The sequence below is a fragment of the Peromyscus leucopus genome, chromosome 7 (assembly GCF_004664715.2).
Source record: "Peromyscus leucopus breed LL Stock chromosome 7, UCI_PerLeu_2.1, whole genome shotgun sequence".
Taxonomy (NCBI): domain Eukaryota; kingdom Metazoa; phylum Chordata; class Mammalia; order Rodentia; family Cricetidae; genus Peromyscus; species Peromyscus leucopus.
The window spans coordinates 55,686,536-55,703,734 of record NC_051069.1 but is presented as its reverse complement, the minus strand read 5'-3'; the positions used below and the strand labels follow the sequence as shown (position 1 = coordinate 55,703,734).

At 50.5% G+C, this 17,199-nt stretch overlaps 1 protein-coding gene across 1 annotated transcript; it reads left to right on the top strand.

Annotated features, from left to right (window-relative positions):
- The first annotated feature begins 779 nt into the window (after positions 1 to 779).
- On the top strand, positions 780 to 12,374 carry Gpr83 (G protein-coupled receptor 83). Its single transcript, XM_028859599.2, has 4 exons — positions 780 to 1,546; positions 5,503 to 5,628; positions 7,732 to 7,865; positions 9,699 to 12,374. The coding sequence occupies exons 1-4, from the start codon at positions 1,163 to 1,165 to the stop codon at positions 10,321 to 10,323; spliced, it is 1,269 nt and encodes a 422-aa protein (XP_028715432.1). The 5' UTR covers positions 780 to 1,162; the 3' UTR covers positions 10,324 to 12,374.
- Positions 12,375 to 17,199: the final 4,825 nt, after the last annotated feature.

The following is a 17,199-nucleotide window of genomic DNA, read 5'->3' as shown; positions in this document are numbered from 1 at the left end:
GTGCAAGTGGGAAGAACTATTTTGCCAGAGGAAGGGGACCGGAAAGAGGGGTGATGGGAAGCCAGGAGGAGGGTGAGCAAGAATGAAGTGTGATATATATATGCGTGAGAGTCTCATAATGAAACCCCCCACTCTGTGTGCTAACTATAATTTTTAACAGAATTTAAAAAGTCTGACAGGAGAAGCGGGTGGGTGGTTGAGAGGCAGCTTCCCTTTTAGGGCAGCTTCCCGACCTCTATGGCAGCAAAGCTACCGTTTGCAGAGGAGTGGACACAGAGCCCACTGTGTGTTATTTCTTCCGTTTCTTGGATGTGTCAAGAAGTGTTTGGAGTTTCCTTTAAAGCCATCAGTACCCATGTCACATTCCCAAGGGCTGTCAGTGAAACATAGGCCTTTACTACGCCCTCCAGTGTGTCTAAGGGCTAGCTAGGGAGGAAATATTCCAGGTCTATTTCAGGATTTGCCACATCCCAGGATCCACTTGGATCAGGAGCCACCTCAGTATTGGGGATGTGCCAAGGCTACAGTTCAGATGGAAACCAAGGTGGTGGATCCTTTGGACTGCACAAACCCAGCCTTGCAGTGTGACCTCACATAGTCCCCAAGGCTGCTTACACCTGTTCCCTGGCTTGCTGTACAGAAGGCTGGTGAGCGGGAGGGAGGGGGCGGCCCGAGTCCGGGCTGCAGTGCTGGGGGGCCGGTGCAGGCTGCGCTGGGGACTGCGGTGCGGCAAGCGCAAGCGGAGAGAGGGGCAGCCGGAGCCGAGCGCGTCACGGGAACGGAGAGACGCTGCACAGCCCTATAGGCGGAGGCGCTCTGGCCGCTGCGGGAGCAGAGGTATAAAAGTGCTGTGAGACACGGGCGAGCGCCACGAGGGCTGGGGTGACAGAGACGGGTGGCAGTCCGCACGATCCCGAGTCCCTCTGCGTCCCGGAGTTCCCTCTGCGGTCCCGACTTCCCGCAGATCTCCGTTGCCTCTCCAGTCGGGACCCAGGTTCCTCAGAGATCGGGGCTTCCTCTGTGCTCCGCGCCCCTCGCGTCCTGGTTCCTTCTGCCTTGCGGAGCCCTGTAGCCCGGTGCGTTGAGTGCCCCGCGCCCAGCCTTCACGCACCGAGCCCGGTGGGGAGTCTGACCCTTGCGCCCAGAGCCGCAGTGGCTGGGCATGACGGTCCCTCCTGTCCTGCTGTTCTTTCTCCTGTCCTCGGTACGAGGCACTGAGCAGCCGCAGGTCGGCACTGAGCATCCCAGCATGGAGGCATCCCTGACCGGGCCCAATGCCTCGCACTTCTGGACCAACTACACTTTCTCCGACTGGCAGAACTTCGTGGGCAGGAGACGCTACGGGGCCGAGTCCCAGAACCCCACGGTGAAAGCCCTGCTCATCGTGGCCTACTCTTTCATCATCATCTTCTCGCTCTTTGGCAATGTCCTAGTCTGTCATGTCATCTTCAAGAACCAGCGCATGCACTCCGCCACCAGCCTCTTCATCGTCAACCTGGCAGTGGCTGACATCATGATTACGTTGCTCAACACGCCCTTCACTTTGGTAAGGATAGGCCCTCCAGGGCTGCCTCTGTTTTCCTGAAGCATCGGGTCTATTCTCTCTCCCTCTCTCCTGTCATTCTGTCTCGTCCAGTCCTACTGTCCCCAGGCTCTCCACCCTCCTCCTTCTACCTCCTAGCCTCTGCCACCTCAGCCTTGGTCTTGTCTTCATGTCTTAATCTTTGCGCGTCTCTTCTCTCCTGTCACTCACCAATATTCCTTCCACCCCTGACGTCCCCCTCTTCTTTCCTTTCCCCCTTCCTTTCCAAGCCAGAGTTTCTGCAGTTGGTAGCACTGACTCACAGTCAAGTGTCTGCAGTTGGCTCTGAAGGATTGACCATTCACTGGTCACCGGCACTTGGAATGAGCAAACAGTAAACCAGGTCCCCGAAATTTTAGCAGAGGTTATTAGGTCACTTCTTGTCTCCCACGTAATGGGTGCTGCTGGCTGGGTTATCAGAAGCAGCAAGTGTTGGTTGTTAACAGAGTCTGAAACATCTTTCTCCATGCTGGTGGGTTAAGCTGTGTTCCCTTGGTGGCTTGACAGGGAGGCCCTGTGGGAGGCTTGTGCTGGGAGGGAATAACATGGAGGTGGCCTGGAGCCTGGGGCCTGGGACATTTGCACAGGGTAAGCAAGTGGCTCCCTCTCCAAGCCTCTGCTCTTCAGCATTACTGGCGCTGCTTCTGTCCTTAGTGATCAGGAGCTCGTGGATGGTTTGAAACAGTGAGGGTGTGCCTGAGCATCCCAGGGACAGACAGCTCATCTCTATAGCAGAATCACATCCCTTTCAACGTACAGAATGAGTTGTTATTAGAGTCATTAGCCAAGCAGAATCTCTCTCTCTCTCCCTATCTATCTATCTATCTATCTATCTATCTATCTATCTATCTATCTATCCATCTAATCTACACAAATAATAGACAACGAAAAGATGAATAGATGGATTCTTGCAAGTCCATTGGCTCATGTGATGTCCTTCCAAATTTTCCATCTTCAAAGCATTCTCCTTCTCTCTCCCACTCTCTCTTATGAGAGCATATTCACATAATATGATGAGGAAACCAAGGCACAGCAGTCCAGTTCTTGTCCGCAGCCACCTGCAGACCAGGAGAACTGTGCCACTGCACTCAAGTCCACTGCTGTGTCCACTAAGCCACCAGTGGGAGGGGGGACTCATGACCCATGTTCTGATTCCACCGCTCTAAGACACCAACTGTCTTCAGCCTATACTGACCGATCGGTGGCCACTCAGCTTCTAGGCACCGACCAAGGACATAAGGGCTTCCCAATAATGCCCCTGTGCCTTCCTGATGCTTAGGAAAGCTCTCATGGCTTCTCCCTGGGCTTCTCACCAGAGAAAGGACAAACTGGGGTGGGTCTTGGATAAGAGCTGCAAGGCTCCAGGGCTTTGTCACTGCTGTTCAGGGGCAGGCTGCAGGGTCAGATATACGTAGACACAAGGGGACAAGAAGCAGTGACAACTGAGAGCTGAATGCTCCAGGGACCTCCTGTGAGAAGGGACTTTCTGCCCTTCCTACATGACAAACTAGAGCAGCCTGGCTTTGAACCTGACCCGTGGAACCTCCCCAGTCCAAGCTCCTTTAGAGCTTCCAGGGTGTCGCCATGTGCACACAGGTGATGAGTACTGGGAGAGGGGGTCTTCAAATCCCTCCACCTTCTCAGCACAGCTTTCCCACAGGGTGAGGCACTGCCTTTGGCTGCTTGGTGACAGTAACCTCCTCCTGGGCCCCTCTTCCAGCCACTGTCCTCACTGCAGTCATCACAAAGACTGGCTCTGCTCACTGAGATGGTAACAAACACTTGCTGATGGTTCCCATGACAGAGACACGCAGACAGTGTAGCGGAGCCTGGAGGAGGCAGGCCTTCATTCTGACTCACCAGAGGGTCAAAGGAGACTTTGCAAAGGATGTGACATTTCAACAGTTTTGCAAGAGCCAGATCTCCTGGGTTGAGGTGAACGACCGGTACAGACAGGTACAGAGGGGGCAGGGAACACAGGAGAGGAGCCACTCAAGTTCACCTTGTGTTGAGAGGACACTGAGTGGCTGGGTGAAGGTGGAGAGGCAGAAACAAAAGGCACATCAGAGTGAGCCAAGGGAAGCTGAGGTGGGTCAGAAAGAGAGGCTGGACCAGGTGCGTCAGGCCTGGGACCTCCCGAAGCATCCGTGTCTGTCTGGTGAGTCTCACAGCCAGCAGCAGGGTTCTGCCCGATGTGTGGGAGCAAGATCAAGAGTGGGGGGGCTTCCTGGGAGGTAGCAAGGGGGTGGCCCGTCAGATTTAGGTTTGCTCACTTGCTGACTGTGGGTGGGAGGCAGAGGGGCTATGGATGTCCTGCTCCGTAGCCTCAATGGCTCCTCCCAGCCACAGGACAAAGCCCTGGATTTTCTGTCTCCCTGTGGAGATGTAGCCAAACTTGACCCAACTTTCCTGTACACATGCCAGGCAAACACCCCACTCCACATTTCCCAACAGCCCCTGATCCACAGTTGATGGATTTTATCCTGGTTTCCACATACGAGTCCTTGCTCATCTTACACGTCCCCCGCGTAGTCGTGATGGCAGTTTAGATGCTAAGGTACTTGCTAATGAAGGCATGTTGTACCTACTCTACACCTGTTTTCTATCAGGCATGATTTTCATCACTGTATGTGAAAGTGTGAGCCTGCTTCACAGACGCAAAGGGTGAAGACTCAGAGACCCCAGAGTGGCCATGATAAGCCATGCTGGGGAAAGCCTCGTGGTCGAGACCTCAGCACAGCACCTGGAATATTTCTTTGCTGAGAGGGCTAAGAAGCCTCCTGAAAGGATGCTCCTCAGATACCAAATAGAGGCCTAACTGTGTATCAGTCAGGGCTGGTCCACCCTCTGATCTGTCTGTCACCTCCTGGTCCACTAAGGTGACGGCAGGAAGTGGCAGACCCTCCACTGTAAATCCAAGTGGTGAGGAACTCCTGCTTAGCTGAACGCCTCCTCTGTCTCTGCTGTCAATCTCTCCCTTTGCCCCCCCCCCCACCTGGTGACCCATTTGCCCTGTATCTGACCCTCTGTTGGGCATGCTCTACATTCAGTCCCCTCCTGGATCAGACATGCCTTGGTCAGAATTGATGCTCCATCTCTCCTGGGCACAAGACATTCCTCACAGGAGCTGCCCCAGGCCTGAGTGAGCATAGAGCTTTGCATGCTGCTGAAGTAGGACCTTGTCCTCACCCCCCAGGGTCCCATTTCTCTCCACCCTAACCTTCACCTTTCCAGGTGTCTCAAGATGGGCATAGACATGGGGCTGGGGTGTAGCTCAGTGGTTGATTGCTTGCACGCTGTGTGTGGCTCTGAGTTGGAGCACTTACACACACACACACACACACACACACACACACACACACACACACACACACACCTTCTAAGCATAGTCAACTTGGTATATTGTGACTTTTTGGAGATGTTTCCCCATTAGGCTGGGTTCCATTCAGCCAAGAATTTTATTACATTTAAAAATGTCAGCTTCCACTTTTTAATAATCACCTTCTAACAATTTGCTGGGCAATTTCTCCCATCTTTACAGATTTCATAATAAGCCTTTCAGGTAAGGATTTTGAAACCATTTTCTGCAAGTGGGAAAACTGAGGTTATCGGAGTTTATTGCCAAGGCCGCAGAGCAATGAGTGGTGGGGGAAAGGCCAGCCCCCAGAGCCCATGTTCTTCCCAAGCTCTTCTGATTCCTGAGGGCCAGGGCCATCTTGTGGGTTTGGTGAACTTGATGAGCAAGAGTGGGTTAGGCTGGGAGAGCCGTGTGGTCCGTGCTTTGGCACAGTAGCTGCAAGATTCCTTGGCTGGGAGAGCTGAGAGGCTTCCTGAAGAGATGCTCTGCAGAGACCACTGAGAGGTGGAACTGGGTATCAGTCAAGGCCTGTCCACCCCTGACGCCTGTATTCTACCCACAGGTCCGCTTTGTGAACAGCACCTGGGTGTTTGGGAAGGGCATGTGCCACGTCAGCCGCTTTGCCCAGTACTGCTCTCTGCATGTCTCAGCACTGACACTGACAGCCATTGCTGTGGATCGGCATCAGGTGAGGGCCTACCCTGGACCATCCTCCCCTCTCCGGCTGTGCCTGCCTGGCGTGTGTAGGGAATACTCTCATGACTCATTCAACCCAGCTGTCAGTGTATACACTTAGCTCCTTAGGATCAGTTCTGGCGAGGACATGAGGGATGTTAAACTGGTAGTTGCAAAAGGTTATTTCCACTTTGTTGTTGGGAGTGAAGACTCACTGCTGGCATTTCCCACCTCTAAATTTAATGAATTTTTTTGGTGATAGAAAGTCAAACCCAGAAAATCACAGATGAAAAGGAAGAAGTGAATAACTACAGGTCGGAGAAGGCTGTCAAGTGGTAGAGGGAGAGGCTCTGGCCCAGACTGTGGGAGGAGCAGAAGCCTGGGTGTCCCAGTACCAGGAGCAAGTGTGGGAGCACAGGAGTGAGCATATGGACTAATGCCCCGTGGTGATAGGCACTCAAAGAGGACCCAAGAACATTCATTGTGAAAGAGGCCATCTCTGGGCCAGGTACATTGCACTTACCAACTCCATGACCCATGAGCACATTGTTGATTATCCAGTGATTCTCAGCCTTAACTAATGCTGTGACCTTTTAATACAGTTCCTCATTTGTGGTGACCCACAACCATAAAATTATTTCCATTTCTTCTCCTTCTCCTTCTTCTTCCTCCTCCTCTCTCCTCCTCCTCATTCTCTCTCCAGAGACAGGGTTTCCCTGTGTAGTCCTGGCTGTTCTAGAACTCACTCTAAACCTAGCTGGCCTTGAACTCACAGAGATCTGCCTGCCTTTGTCTCCCTAGTGTGTACTGGAACTAAAGGTCTGTGACACCACTACTCTGCTCATTGCTACTTAATTTTGTTACTGAGTGGTGTTTCAGTTCCTGTCATGACCCACAGGTTGAGGACTGCTGGATTAGACCATGTTAAATCAGGAAACAGGTTCAGAAATGTATCACACATAGCTTTCCCATGACCATGTGAACAACTAAAATGAGGACCAACATCTGTCTGGCTCCAAGACATGGTCTGACTACTAGTCTATCCTGCTCTGTGATGATTTAAGCAGACCCACAAGGTAAGTATTCTCAGGACAAAGAGAACGAAGGTTTGCTCTGAGATGACCCGAGAAGCATTAATGGCCAACAGAGAAATGGCTTCAAAGACTCACACTTCAAAGCATCATTCAGTGTGAGGAATGATTTTCTAGTAGAAATAAATGGTCCAAGTGGACAGAGCTGCCTAGGACACAGTGTCTCATGTCACCAGTCACATCTAAGTGCATCTGGATGACAACTTGATAAGGATATTCTTGAAGGAGTTTGCCCATCAGACGAGGAATGGACTGCCCAAATTTGAGATCTCTCTAGTTCCAAAATGCCATGATCATGTTAGAATCAGGTCTTCATACATTGCAGGTGCATCAAAGCAAGCTGAGAAAAGTCTGCACACAGCTGCTCCTTATCCCTGGCCAACCTTCAGTAATTCAGTCAGAGCTCTTGCATACCTTTGCCACAGGACCCAGCCTCACAAATGAAAATGCTTTCAACTTCCATCTTTATTTAAGCTTCTTAGAGAGTTGATTGGCTGGCACAGTGTCAATTCCAAGATGCATTTTGGCCCCACCCCTGGGGTACTGGTTCCTTTAAGTGCATGGAAGCCAGTCTGTGTTGGGATTTAGTGGTGGCATCAAATCAGCTTTCTGCAGTGGGTGACAAGAAATTGCTCCCTGTGGTCAGAACCTTAGATAGCACCCAGGGTCTGGAGCCACTGAAAGATGGGTCAGATCTCCAGGAGGTGGGCCGAGCCCGGGGCTCTTCTCCCAACCTTGTACCCTCCTCCCTGCACCCTGCTCTTCTCACTCACAAGAGGCCCTGGGACTGCCTGGAGCCACGGAGTCCACGCGAAGCCCTCTTCCCATCCCTGGAGTTGAGCTGTGGTGAGAGGGACCTCCCTTCAATGCCTCAGCTTCCTGGTGCAGCCCAGGGGCCGCCAAGGAATGGAAAGGGTGCTCAACCTTCCGTCAATAAGACCTGCCTTAGTTGACCCGTGAGTCTTGCTGCCTGCCCTCTTATCTGCTTCCAGCTCGAGCGGAGACGCCTTTCACTTGTTTCCTAGGTCATCATGCACCCCTTGAAGCCTCGGATCTCCATCACCAAGGGCGTCATCTATATTGCTGTTATCTGGGTCATGGCCACCTTCTTCTCGCTGCCGCATGCCATCTGCCAGAAACTGTTTACCTTCAAGTACAGGTGAGACATGTTCCGGGGAGCAGCGGGGGACCATGCTGGTCTTCTCCAGAATGGACCTGGACCACAATCAAAGGGACCCGACTGGAGCCCCCTGATATGACTCTTCCTGTTAGGTGTACCTGCCTCACCGAGTTGTTCTTACAGCTCCCAGCCCATGCCTAGTCTCTGTATTGTGCACCCCCTCCCCCTTCTTAACTTTAGCTCTGCCTTACTCTCCAGGCTGTTGGCAAGGACAAGGAAGTTGTTATCAGTTCTGCCACCAGGAGGCGTGTGCTCATACAGACCGAGATGTGTCTCCACTCTGCCTTGCTTTAAATGAGCAAGATTCCAAGTCTTGCAGAACTTAGAATCAAAATAAACATGAGTATATGCTGCTGAGGCAGGATTCTGAGACAGGCGTCTCTGCCAATACCCAGTTTGGTCCTTAACATATACTCTCACCAAACGAGAAACTCCTTCTTTCAAACACTCAGTTTAAGAAACTACAATCTACTTCATTATAGCCTGTCTCCATGCAGACTGAATGGAAGGAAGAGCTTGTTCATTCTGAAATTTGAGATCTGTCTGAGTTGAAGACCTGACTCACTGCCTCCACATCATCACAGACCTGCAGTTCATGTGTCCACAGCACAGACCTGCAATTCATATGTCCACATCATCACAGACCTACAGTTCATGTGTTCACATCACAGACCTGCAGCTCATGTGTTCACATCACAGACCTGCAGCTCATGTGTCCACAGCACAGACCTGCAGTTCATATGTCCACATCATCACAGACCTGCAGTTCATGTGTCCACATCACAGACCTGCAGTTCATGTGTCCACATCATCACAGACCTGCAGTTCATGTGTCCACATCATCACAGACCTGCAGTTCATGTGTCCACATCATCACAGACCTGCAGTTCATGTGTCCACATCATCACAGACCTGCAGTTCATGTGTCCACATCACAGACCTGCAGTTCATGTGTCCACATCACAGACCTGCAGTTCATGTGTCCACAGCACAGACCTGCAGTTCATGTGTCCACATCATCACAGACCTACAGTTCATGTGTTCACATCACAGACCTGCAGTTCATGTGTCCACATCATCACAGACCTGCAGTTCATGTGTCCACATCATCACAGACCTGCAGTTCATGTGTCCACATCATCACAGACCTGCAGTTCATGTGTCCACATCACAGACCTGCAGTTCATGTGTCCACATCATCACAGACCTACAGTTCATATGCATGGACCGTGAACAAAGCAGGAGCTTTGAGTGGTTTCAGTTAATTCCCTGTGAATCAGATCCTTCCCTTCTTCTATTTCTTTTCTAGAATGTGTAAAAAGTTAATAAGTCACAGACACAGCTAGAGACATGTTTACTTTACCACGTATTTTCCCTACCTTTCATCTGTTTTAATGATTTGTCAGTTTCTCTTTGGGGTGAGAGCTGAGTACAAAGAGGACTCTAAGATTTCCCCAAGAAAGTGCTCGTTTTCTGAGCAGGAACACTGCTGTTTCATTCCTTCATTGATTCATTCATTCATTATTCATTGATTCATTGCATGAATACCTGTGGGGCCCCCTGGGTGCAGAGGATGATGTCAAATTCAGGGGGCACAGGGTCTGGAGTCCTCCCACCCTCTGTAAAATGCCCTACCTTGTGGGGAGACTGAAGCATGATGGGATGATTAGGCCACAGTGTCAAAAGACCGTAACAGAAGTGCCTCAGCCTGGGGTAGGGAGGCCAGCATTCCTCGGTAGGAAGTGGTAATACTGACTTCCTTACTTATAGTCTGCCTTGTCCCCATCTTTTTTTCCCTGCCTTTTGGTCCAGTGAGGACATTGTGCGCTCCCTCTGCCTGCCGGACTTCCCAGAGCCAGCTGATCTCTTCTGGAAGTACCTGGACCTGGCCACCTTCATCCTGCTCTACCTCCTTCCACTCTTCATCATCTCCGTGGCCTATGCCCGTGTGGCCAAGAAGCTGTGGCTGTGCAACACCATTGGTGACGTGACCACGCAGCAGTACCTGGCCCTGCGACGCAAGAAGAAGACCACTGTGAAGATGCTGGTGCTTGTGGTGGTCCTCTTTGCTCTCTGCTGGTTCCCCCTCAACTGCTACGTCCTCCTCCTGTCCAGCAAGGCCATCCACACCAACAACGCCCTCTACTTTGCCTTCCACTGGTTTGCCATGAGCAGCACTTGCTACAACCCCTTCATCTACTGCTGGCTCAATGAGAACTTTAGAGTTGAGCTAAAGGCGTTACTGAGCATGTGCCACAGGCCACCCAAACCTCAGGAAGACAGGCTGCCCTCCCCAATTCCTTCCTTCAGGGTGGCATGGACAGAGAAGAGCCATGGTCGGAGGGCTCCGCTAGCCAATCACCACCTGCCCTCTTCCCAGATCAAGTCTGGGAAGACAGATCTTTCTTCTGTGGAACCCATTGTGGCGATGAGTTAGGAGAAGCAGGAGGAGGTGGGGAAGGACTCGCTCACAACCGGCTTAATGCTCACAGTGTTGGGAGGTCCCGCAGAAGCAGGGAGATGCTTGAGTTCCTAGGAACCTGTCCAGCCTCCTTCTCCATCTGATGTGCAAACCATCTTGAAGATGCCACGAGGTGTTGTAATGATCGTTGAGCGAGATCTCTGAAAGCCGCCTCAGCTCCAACAGAGGTTGGCTCAGTCCACCACTTCGCTGCCCAGCACCTGCCACCTTGTCCTTCCTACTACTGAGCACCCGCAGGGGGACCCGAGTCATGCTATTGCTGGGCCTGACCCATGTGCCCAGAAAACAGCTTCACAAGTCAGGAAGAACGGACGCAAAGGCTTTCTAAAGTTATCAGACCAAGTGTAATCACAGATCTTCAATGGCAGTGCTCTATCTGTGACCAGATAGACCCATTTTAGTTTCTTAAAATAAAGAGACATTAATGAGTGTTACCATTTTCAAAAGTTCAGGAAAGTACAGAAATGAACTAAGATCACCCTGTTAGCCCATCAATTTGTAAAAATGCCTGTAATGTTCTGTGAATTTGTCTGTAACTTGGCCCTCTGTGTGCCTGCTTGTGCGTTTGTGGTTTTAAAATCCTAAACTACATGTGTCCACTTAGATTGTGATAATGAGCAAGAAACGGGGCACATCACAGTGCTACTGAACTCCTCCATGATGAACGGGGTCCCTCAGCACAGCTGAAGAGAAGAGAGGAGAGCAAGGTGAAGATTGACTCCTTCAAGTGGCAATGGTGGGTGGGGCCCGGCCCTGTCCCAGGTGGCAACCATCAAGATGAGCAGCACTGGCGAGCTGAGAGGTAGGATCCCTGCCCTCCAGCCCCCAGAAATGAGATGCGGCGAAGCACTGTTCTGTTTTCACGGGCAATGAGGGAACTTGCTTTCCAATAAGCTGGAAATAATTGCACTCAGACACCTCATCTGCCCGAGCTGTCTAGACAGGACATTTCTCTTTGTTGTCTGAAAGATGAAATTTTTTTCACACCAATTCCTGAAGGAAGATTCCCCTGTCAGCATCACCTGAAAAATTCATGTGTCGTTTTCCAAAACCTACAGGCTTCTTGAAGCAACTTTGTCCCGTGAGGGCCCGTGTGTCAGAGAAACCACACTCCAGGAAGCCAGTGTTCTCGTCACCTTGCGTGTGGTCTCAGTGGCTTCAGTATCACCCAGAGAGCACTGTGTCCGGCGGGACAAAGAGGTTCTGGGCCCTCAGGTCCAGAGCAGCCTCTGTGGCTGCTGTGCTTGGTTCGGATTCCGTCTCGTCACAGAGAAGTCTCAGAGACAAACTGTCTTGGTGAGAAACTGAGGTCTGAGGGAGGAGAGGCTCCTCCAAGACTTATTTAGAACTCTCAGTTGCTAACTGAAGTACAACTTGGTTACCTCTGCTTCCCTGTAATGAACGATGGAAGTTTCTTAGACTAGTCTATCCACAAGAATGCTAGAAAATTCCCAAGACTTAAAAAACAAAACAAAACAAAAACAAACAAACAAAAAACAGAACAGCAGAATTTTTTTTTTAGTGTCTTGGAGAGGGCAGAAGGAGATTTCTAAATATAAAGTGGGTTTGGGGGCCACATCTTCTGCATCTGTCTTGGTCTCTGTGATCTGAGCTGGTAGCTGTGAGTTACATTTTCCATGTGACCATAAAGAGTTTACTAGTCTGAGGACAGGCAGCAGGTTCTTACAGTGTGTCTTCCCCGGGGAATTGTGGGAAAAGCTCCAGTCACGCCCTCCTGAGGGCAGCTAGAGATAGTGCCATATCACAGAGTTAGGCCTCAGGTCCGATGGTGCCCGTCTGCTCCCTGCCCTGGTCCCTATATGCTTCCGAGCAAACGTGACTGGTAATTGTGAATGTGGTCTTTGTGAAGCCCGAGTTTGTCCAACATGCTGTAAAGTGTGCTTTATTGTAAATCACTCTCTGCTCAGTAAAAGCTCTACTCTGTGTGCAGGCTGTACCTCTTGGAGTGGCGACCGTGTCTAGTCGGTAACCTTAAAAACCGGGGTTGGCATGGGTTACACGAAGAGTACATGGAGATTCTCAATGCAAAGCCCAGGACTTTAGCTTAGGAAGTCTGGGCACAGAGAAGGTGAAGAGAGGGTAGAGAGACCTCTGACTGTCAGGAGCTGCCATGTCCGCTTTGGTGGTGATACGTCTGTGCTGTTTGCTTGAACATCTGCCTCTGCTGATGGAGAGACTCACAGCTCCTACTGGAGGCTGCTCGACAGCTGTACACAGTGGACAGCCTCCCCTGGGTGTGCTGTGATTGATGCCATCCGAGGCCTGGAGTTCCTCTGTAGAGAAATACCCTGATGCCATCCCATGCAACCGTTAAAGTCAGTTTTAAAGACAGATGTAAGTGAAGGTGATCCAATGACCGAGAAGAAAATTTAAAAGAAAAGCAAAAGATGATAGAGATGGAAACTCAGATTTGCAGAGGCTTCCTCGTGTAGTGGATGCCAGAGCCTTCAAGCTCATCGTGACACCCTCCCTGCATTCTGTGGGCTGCGCATCAGTATTTCTGTGTCGTGGAGGAAGAAAGTGAGTCTCAGCAAACTAGATAACTTTCTGAAGATCACACTCTAAACTGAAAAATATTGCCATCTAGGAAGTCAAGTTCTGTGAAAGTGTAGAAAAGAATCCTGTGTTTTTATTTTGATCCATATTCTCCAAAGTGTCTTGATGGCAAGGTTTTATTTTGAGGGCAACACATGTTAGCAACCCTAAAAACTAGGGCTTGATTTACATATTTTGGGAAACACTTGAATGAGTCCTAAAGCTTCCACTGATCAGGGATCAGCAGGTCAGGGGTCAGGCAGCATGGCATGGCTGCTCCCAGAACACAGGCCTAGCAAGAATCATCCCCATGTTGCTGGCACCTGTGAGACACTGGCAGGCTGCTAAGGTCAGTAACCACCCTGAGCCTCTGGGTGTATCCATAGGGTCTTTCAGAGAAGATTTACTGTGAAGGAAGATCTGCTCTAAGGTGGGCAGCATAATTCCTTGGGCGGAGGCGGGGCTGGGTTAGACTGATTGAAGAGAGGAAAGGAGGAAGCTGGCGGAGTGCCAGCATTCCCCTTCCATTCCTCCCGATCTGCTGTGACGTGAGCAAGCAGCTGTGCCCACCTTGGAGCCGTGGGCCGCGCCTCTGTACCCCGATGGGCTACATCCTAAAACCAGGAGCCCAAACAAACCGGTCCTCAAGTTACTTGGGTCAAGTATCTGGCAACATCAAGAAGCAAAGTAACTAACAGAGCCCACCCTGCCAGGCTCCGGAGCTGGAGAGACCAACTGTTAGCATCTTTAGCATCTCCATCCTCCCTCTGGGGCCAGTTCTCTCTCATTTCAAGTTAGGGAAGAGAGAAAAAACAAAAACAAACAAACAAAAAACAACGGTATTTCACCTCAACAAAGCCTGGGCTAAGTCTCGTCCTGAGCTGTCAGAGACAGTCTCGCAGACTGTGCCGTTTGCAGCTTTGAAGGGGCAAGGTGGCCGATTTCCACAACCTCTCCTGTATGTCTGTTTCCAGCCCATCAGGGACCATTGTCAGACTGGTGAAGGGTTTAAGGTGCTCAGTTTGCATACGAGGAGACAGCAAGGTACCACAGACAGGAAACTCATGACATTGAGCATCACAGTGGGGGTGAAGAGTTGGTCTCAGGACAGGATGTGGACCATAGTGCCAGATAGGAGTTATTCTCCAGGTTTTCGCTCTAGCTTAGGGAAGTAGGGGATCTATTATGTATTAAAAGTAATTAATCAAATCACTAATCAGATAGGAAAGAGCAGAGTCACGCCTGGACTCTGCTTAGAGTGTGCCATAGACCAAGGACTGCAATTAACCTCATCATGACTCTGTGGCCTGTACACCATCAAACCCACCAACAAAAGGCCCAAATAGCAGACCCACTGAAACAGAGAGCCAGAGGCCCAGGCCACACCTGGATCATTACAATACACAAATCAATCATGCCCTTTCTCCTAAGGTCCAGGGATCATATCAGAAGAGGAGCTCAAAAGTCAGTAAGAGCCGAGAGGGTAGAGGACCACGTTGAAACAGTGTTTTCCCAGGCACAGCGGGGCGGCTGAACATACAAATCCGTCACAGTGTTCTACCAGCATGCACAAGCCCTGTGCGGGGATCTGGCCTGACAGAATCCCAGAATGGAGTGCGGAGGGAGTCACGGAGTCCCACTCTAGTTACGGGGTTATTGGCAACTGATCGTTGCTAAGGGAGAGTGAGGGCTGGTTTTCTTTAAGAGTGTGACCCTGGTTGGTCGACCATGTTCCAGCGATGGCCCCACACCCAGGAGTATATAGGAAGCACACATTGGATTTGATGATTTAAAAAAAAAAAGTTAGAAGGAGGTTTGGGGGGTATGAAATTCTCAAAGAATTGGTAAAACTATTTTTAATGTGCAAGTAGAGCTCACTGTCATGACAACAGGGATGGAGCAATCATTTCTTTCTTCTCCAAACAACCTGCTTGCCTGGAGTTGACGCTGCCTCTGCTCTTTGCTTGGCTTCTACGTCATTGTCACTGATTTCCCCCGACCTTTCACAATAGTGAAAATCCGTTGTGTGACAGGAGCCTTCGTGAGAGTCAGGCCGAGTACCCTGCTGGGCCCATCAGAGCTCCCACGGCCTCCTCCAGGCCCCGGGTGACAGGCTTGTTCTCCACACCCACATCTGCTCTTGAGGGCCTCCACGCTACCTGCTCCAGGGTAAGCCAGCTGCTTCTGTGCCTTCTGTCTCCGTCTGTTCCCTTATTTTGGGAGACCACATTTTCCCCAAGAAAAGGTGCTTAGGAGCTCAGATTTTTTGAGACCTTATTTGTCTGAAAATGGGCTTAAATTCATACTTAACCAGTAGTGTGTCTGAATTTAGGTAATGGGTTAAAATCATTTTCTCTTGCAATTTTGAAGGCATTTGAATTAGTTTTAAATTACTGCTATAACAAATTACCACAGTCTTAGTGGCTTTAACAACAAAATTGCTCATCAAAGCTGCAAAGTCTGACACACACTGGGTGCTTCTTTCTGCTGGTCCCGGGGGAGGCCTCCTGGTCTTCCGAGCTTCCAGAGGCCACATGCAAGCCTTGTTTCTTGGCTTCCTTCCTCCAACTTTTAAGCAACAGCACTGAATCTGAGCTGCTTCTGCGACCACATTTCCCTTGGACTCTCTCAGATCTTCCATCACCATTTTTCAGGGTTGTGTGACTGTATTCCACCCACCTGGGTAATCCAGGATACTCAAAATCTTCAATCCATTTACAAACATAACCCACCTCATCCTGAAAATATTCTCAGGGCTTGGACATTGAAAGGTGGGCATTTGGGGGGAAGGCCACAGTTCTGCCCACCAGCATGGGGCTCCATTATCTCCTGCTGCAGAACCTGGTGCTTCCCTTTGTCTCTGCACTGCTCAGGAGTGGGTGCTGGCACAGGTGCCATGGTTCTTCAAGGCCCACTGTTTTCAAGAGAAGGGGGACTTCAGGGACCTCTCCCCAGCATGAATCACTCTCACACTTGGAATCTGTCAGTTGCTTAGGTATTTCAGCTCAGCTTGGCAGCTCAGAAGTCGATCACAGAATAGATAGTGAGTGCTCAGGAGCCCAGCTCTCCTGACCCTATGACCTCAGAAGTCAGTCAGTTGGAGGGAACATTGCTTACTCTGTGCCCTGGGACCAGCGCCTCCTCATCCAGCAATGCCATCCTGATCCTCAGTGCCTCAAAATCCATGAAGGAAGGCAACTCCGGATGCATTTTCTTGAAAGTCTATATCCTGCTTCCACGTGGGGGACAAATCTGTTGTTTATCGGTGGTTTGGTTGTGTGTGTGTGTGTGTGTGTGTGTGTGTGTGTGTGTGTGTGTGTGTCTATAGCTCGGGTACACTGACTTGTGGTGGAGGTTTGGTTCTCTGAGCAGCGATGTCTCCAGGTGACTGGATCATGAGGGCTCAGATTTTATGATGGCTAAACCTTCGGTGTGTTCATAGCTGAGTGGACTACAGGGCGTCAGCAGACACTGTAGAGGTGGGGCCATTTGGACAAAGAATGTCACTAAGGGCACAGTCTTGAAGAGTGCGGGCTGTCTCCAGGCCTTTACACGTGCTCTTAGCTTTAGATGGCATGAGGTGAGCGGCTCTCTCTACCACAGGCTCCTGGTTCTGCCCCACTACAGGTCCCAAAGCAATAAAACCAAGTGGCCATTGAGAGGGGAACCACTGCAAACATAAGTCAAAATATTTTCTCCTTAAGTTATTTTTCATGGGTATTTTATCACATCAAGGGAAAGCTGTAACAATGCTTCTGAAAGTTGAAATCTGAGCACAGTTTGTTACAGGGTCTCAGAGAGGTCGCAGGACTTCTGGGATTACTGCGGAATGAGGTTTGGATGCTGTACAGGCAGAGGCAGCTTGAAGATGTGCTCAGTTACCCGGTTGGTGTGTGAAGAACAAACCCTGCTGGCCAGCACTCAGCTCTTGGAGAGCAAGTCTCTGTCACAGCTGCCATGGGTGAGGCAGGTTCCTCCACCCCAGGGCTTCTGGGAAGCGCTCATTGACCTGAACACAGCTTTGCCCTCGGAAAGCTCACTTTGCCCTCTAAACTTCATGACTGTTTCCCATTCCGGAACATGACGTGTGTATCACTGACTGCAAAGGAGTTGAGAACACAGTGGGGGGGTGGGGGGGGGGGGTGGGGTGGGTGGGGTGGGGGGTGGTGGTTTTTCGGTTTTTTTGTTCCGGCCTCTGTAGTATAAGAAAGCAGTGGGAATGGGTGTCAGATAAACTGCTCTGATACGTTTGACATGACAGAGATTAATGGAAAG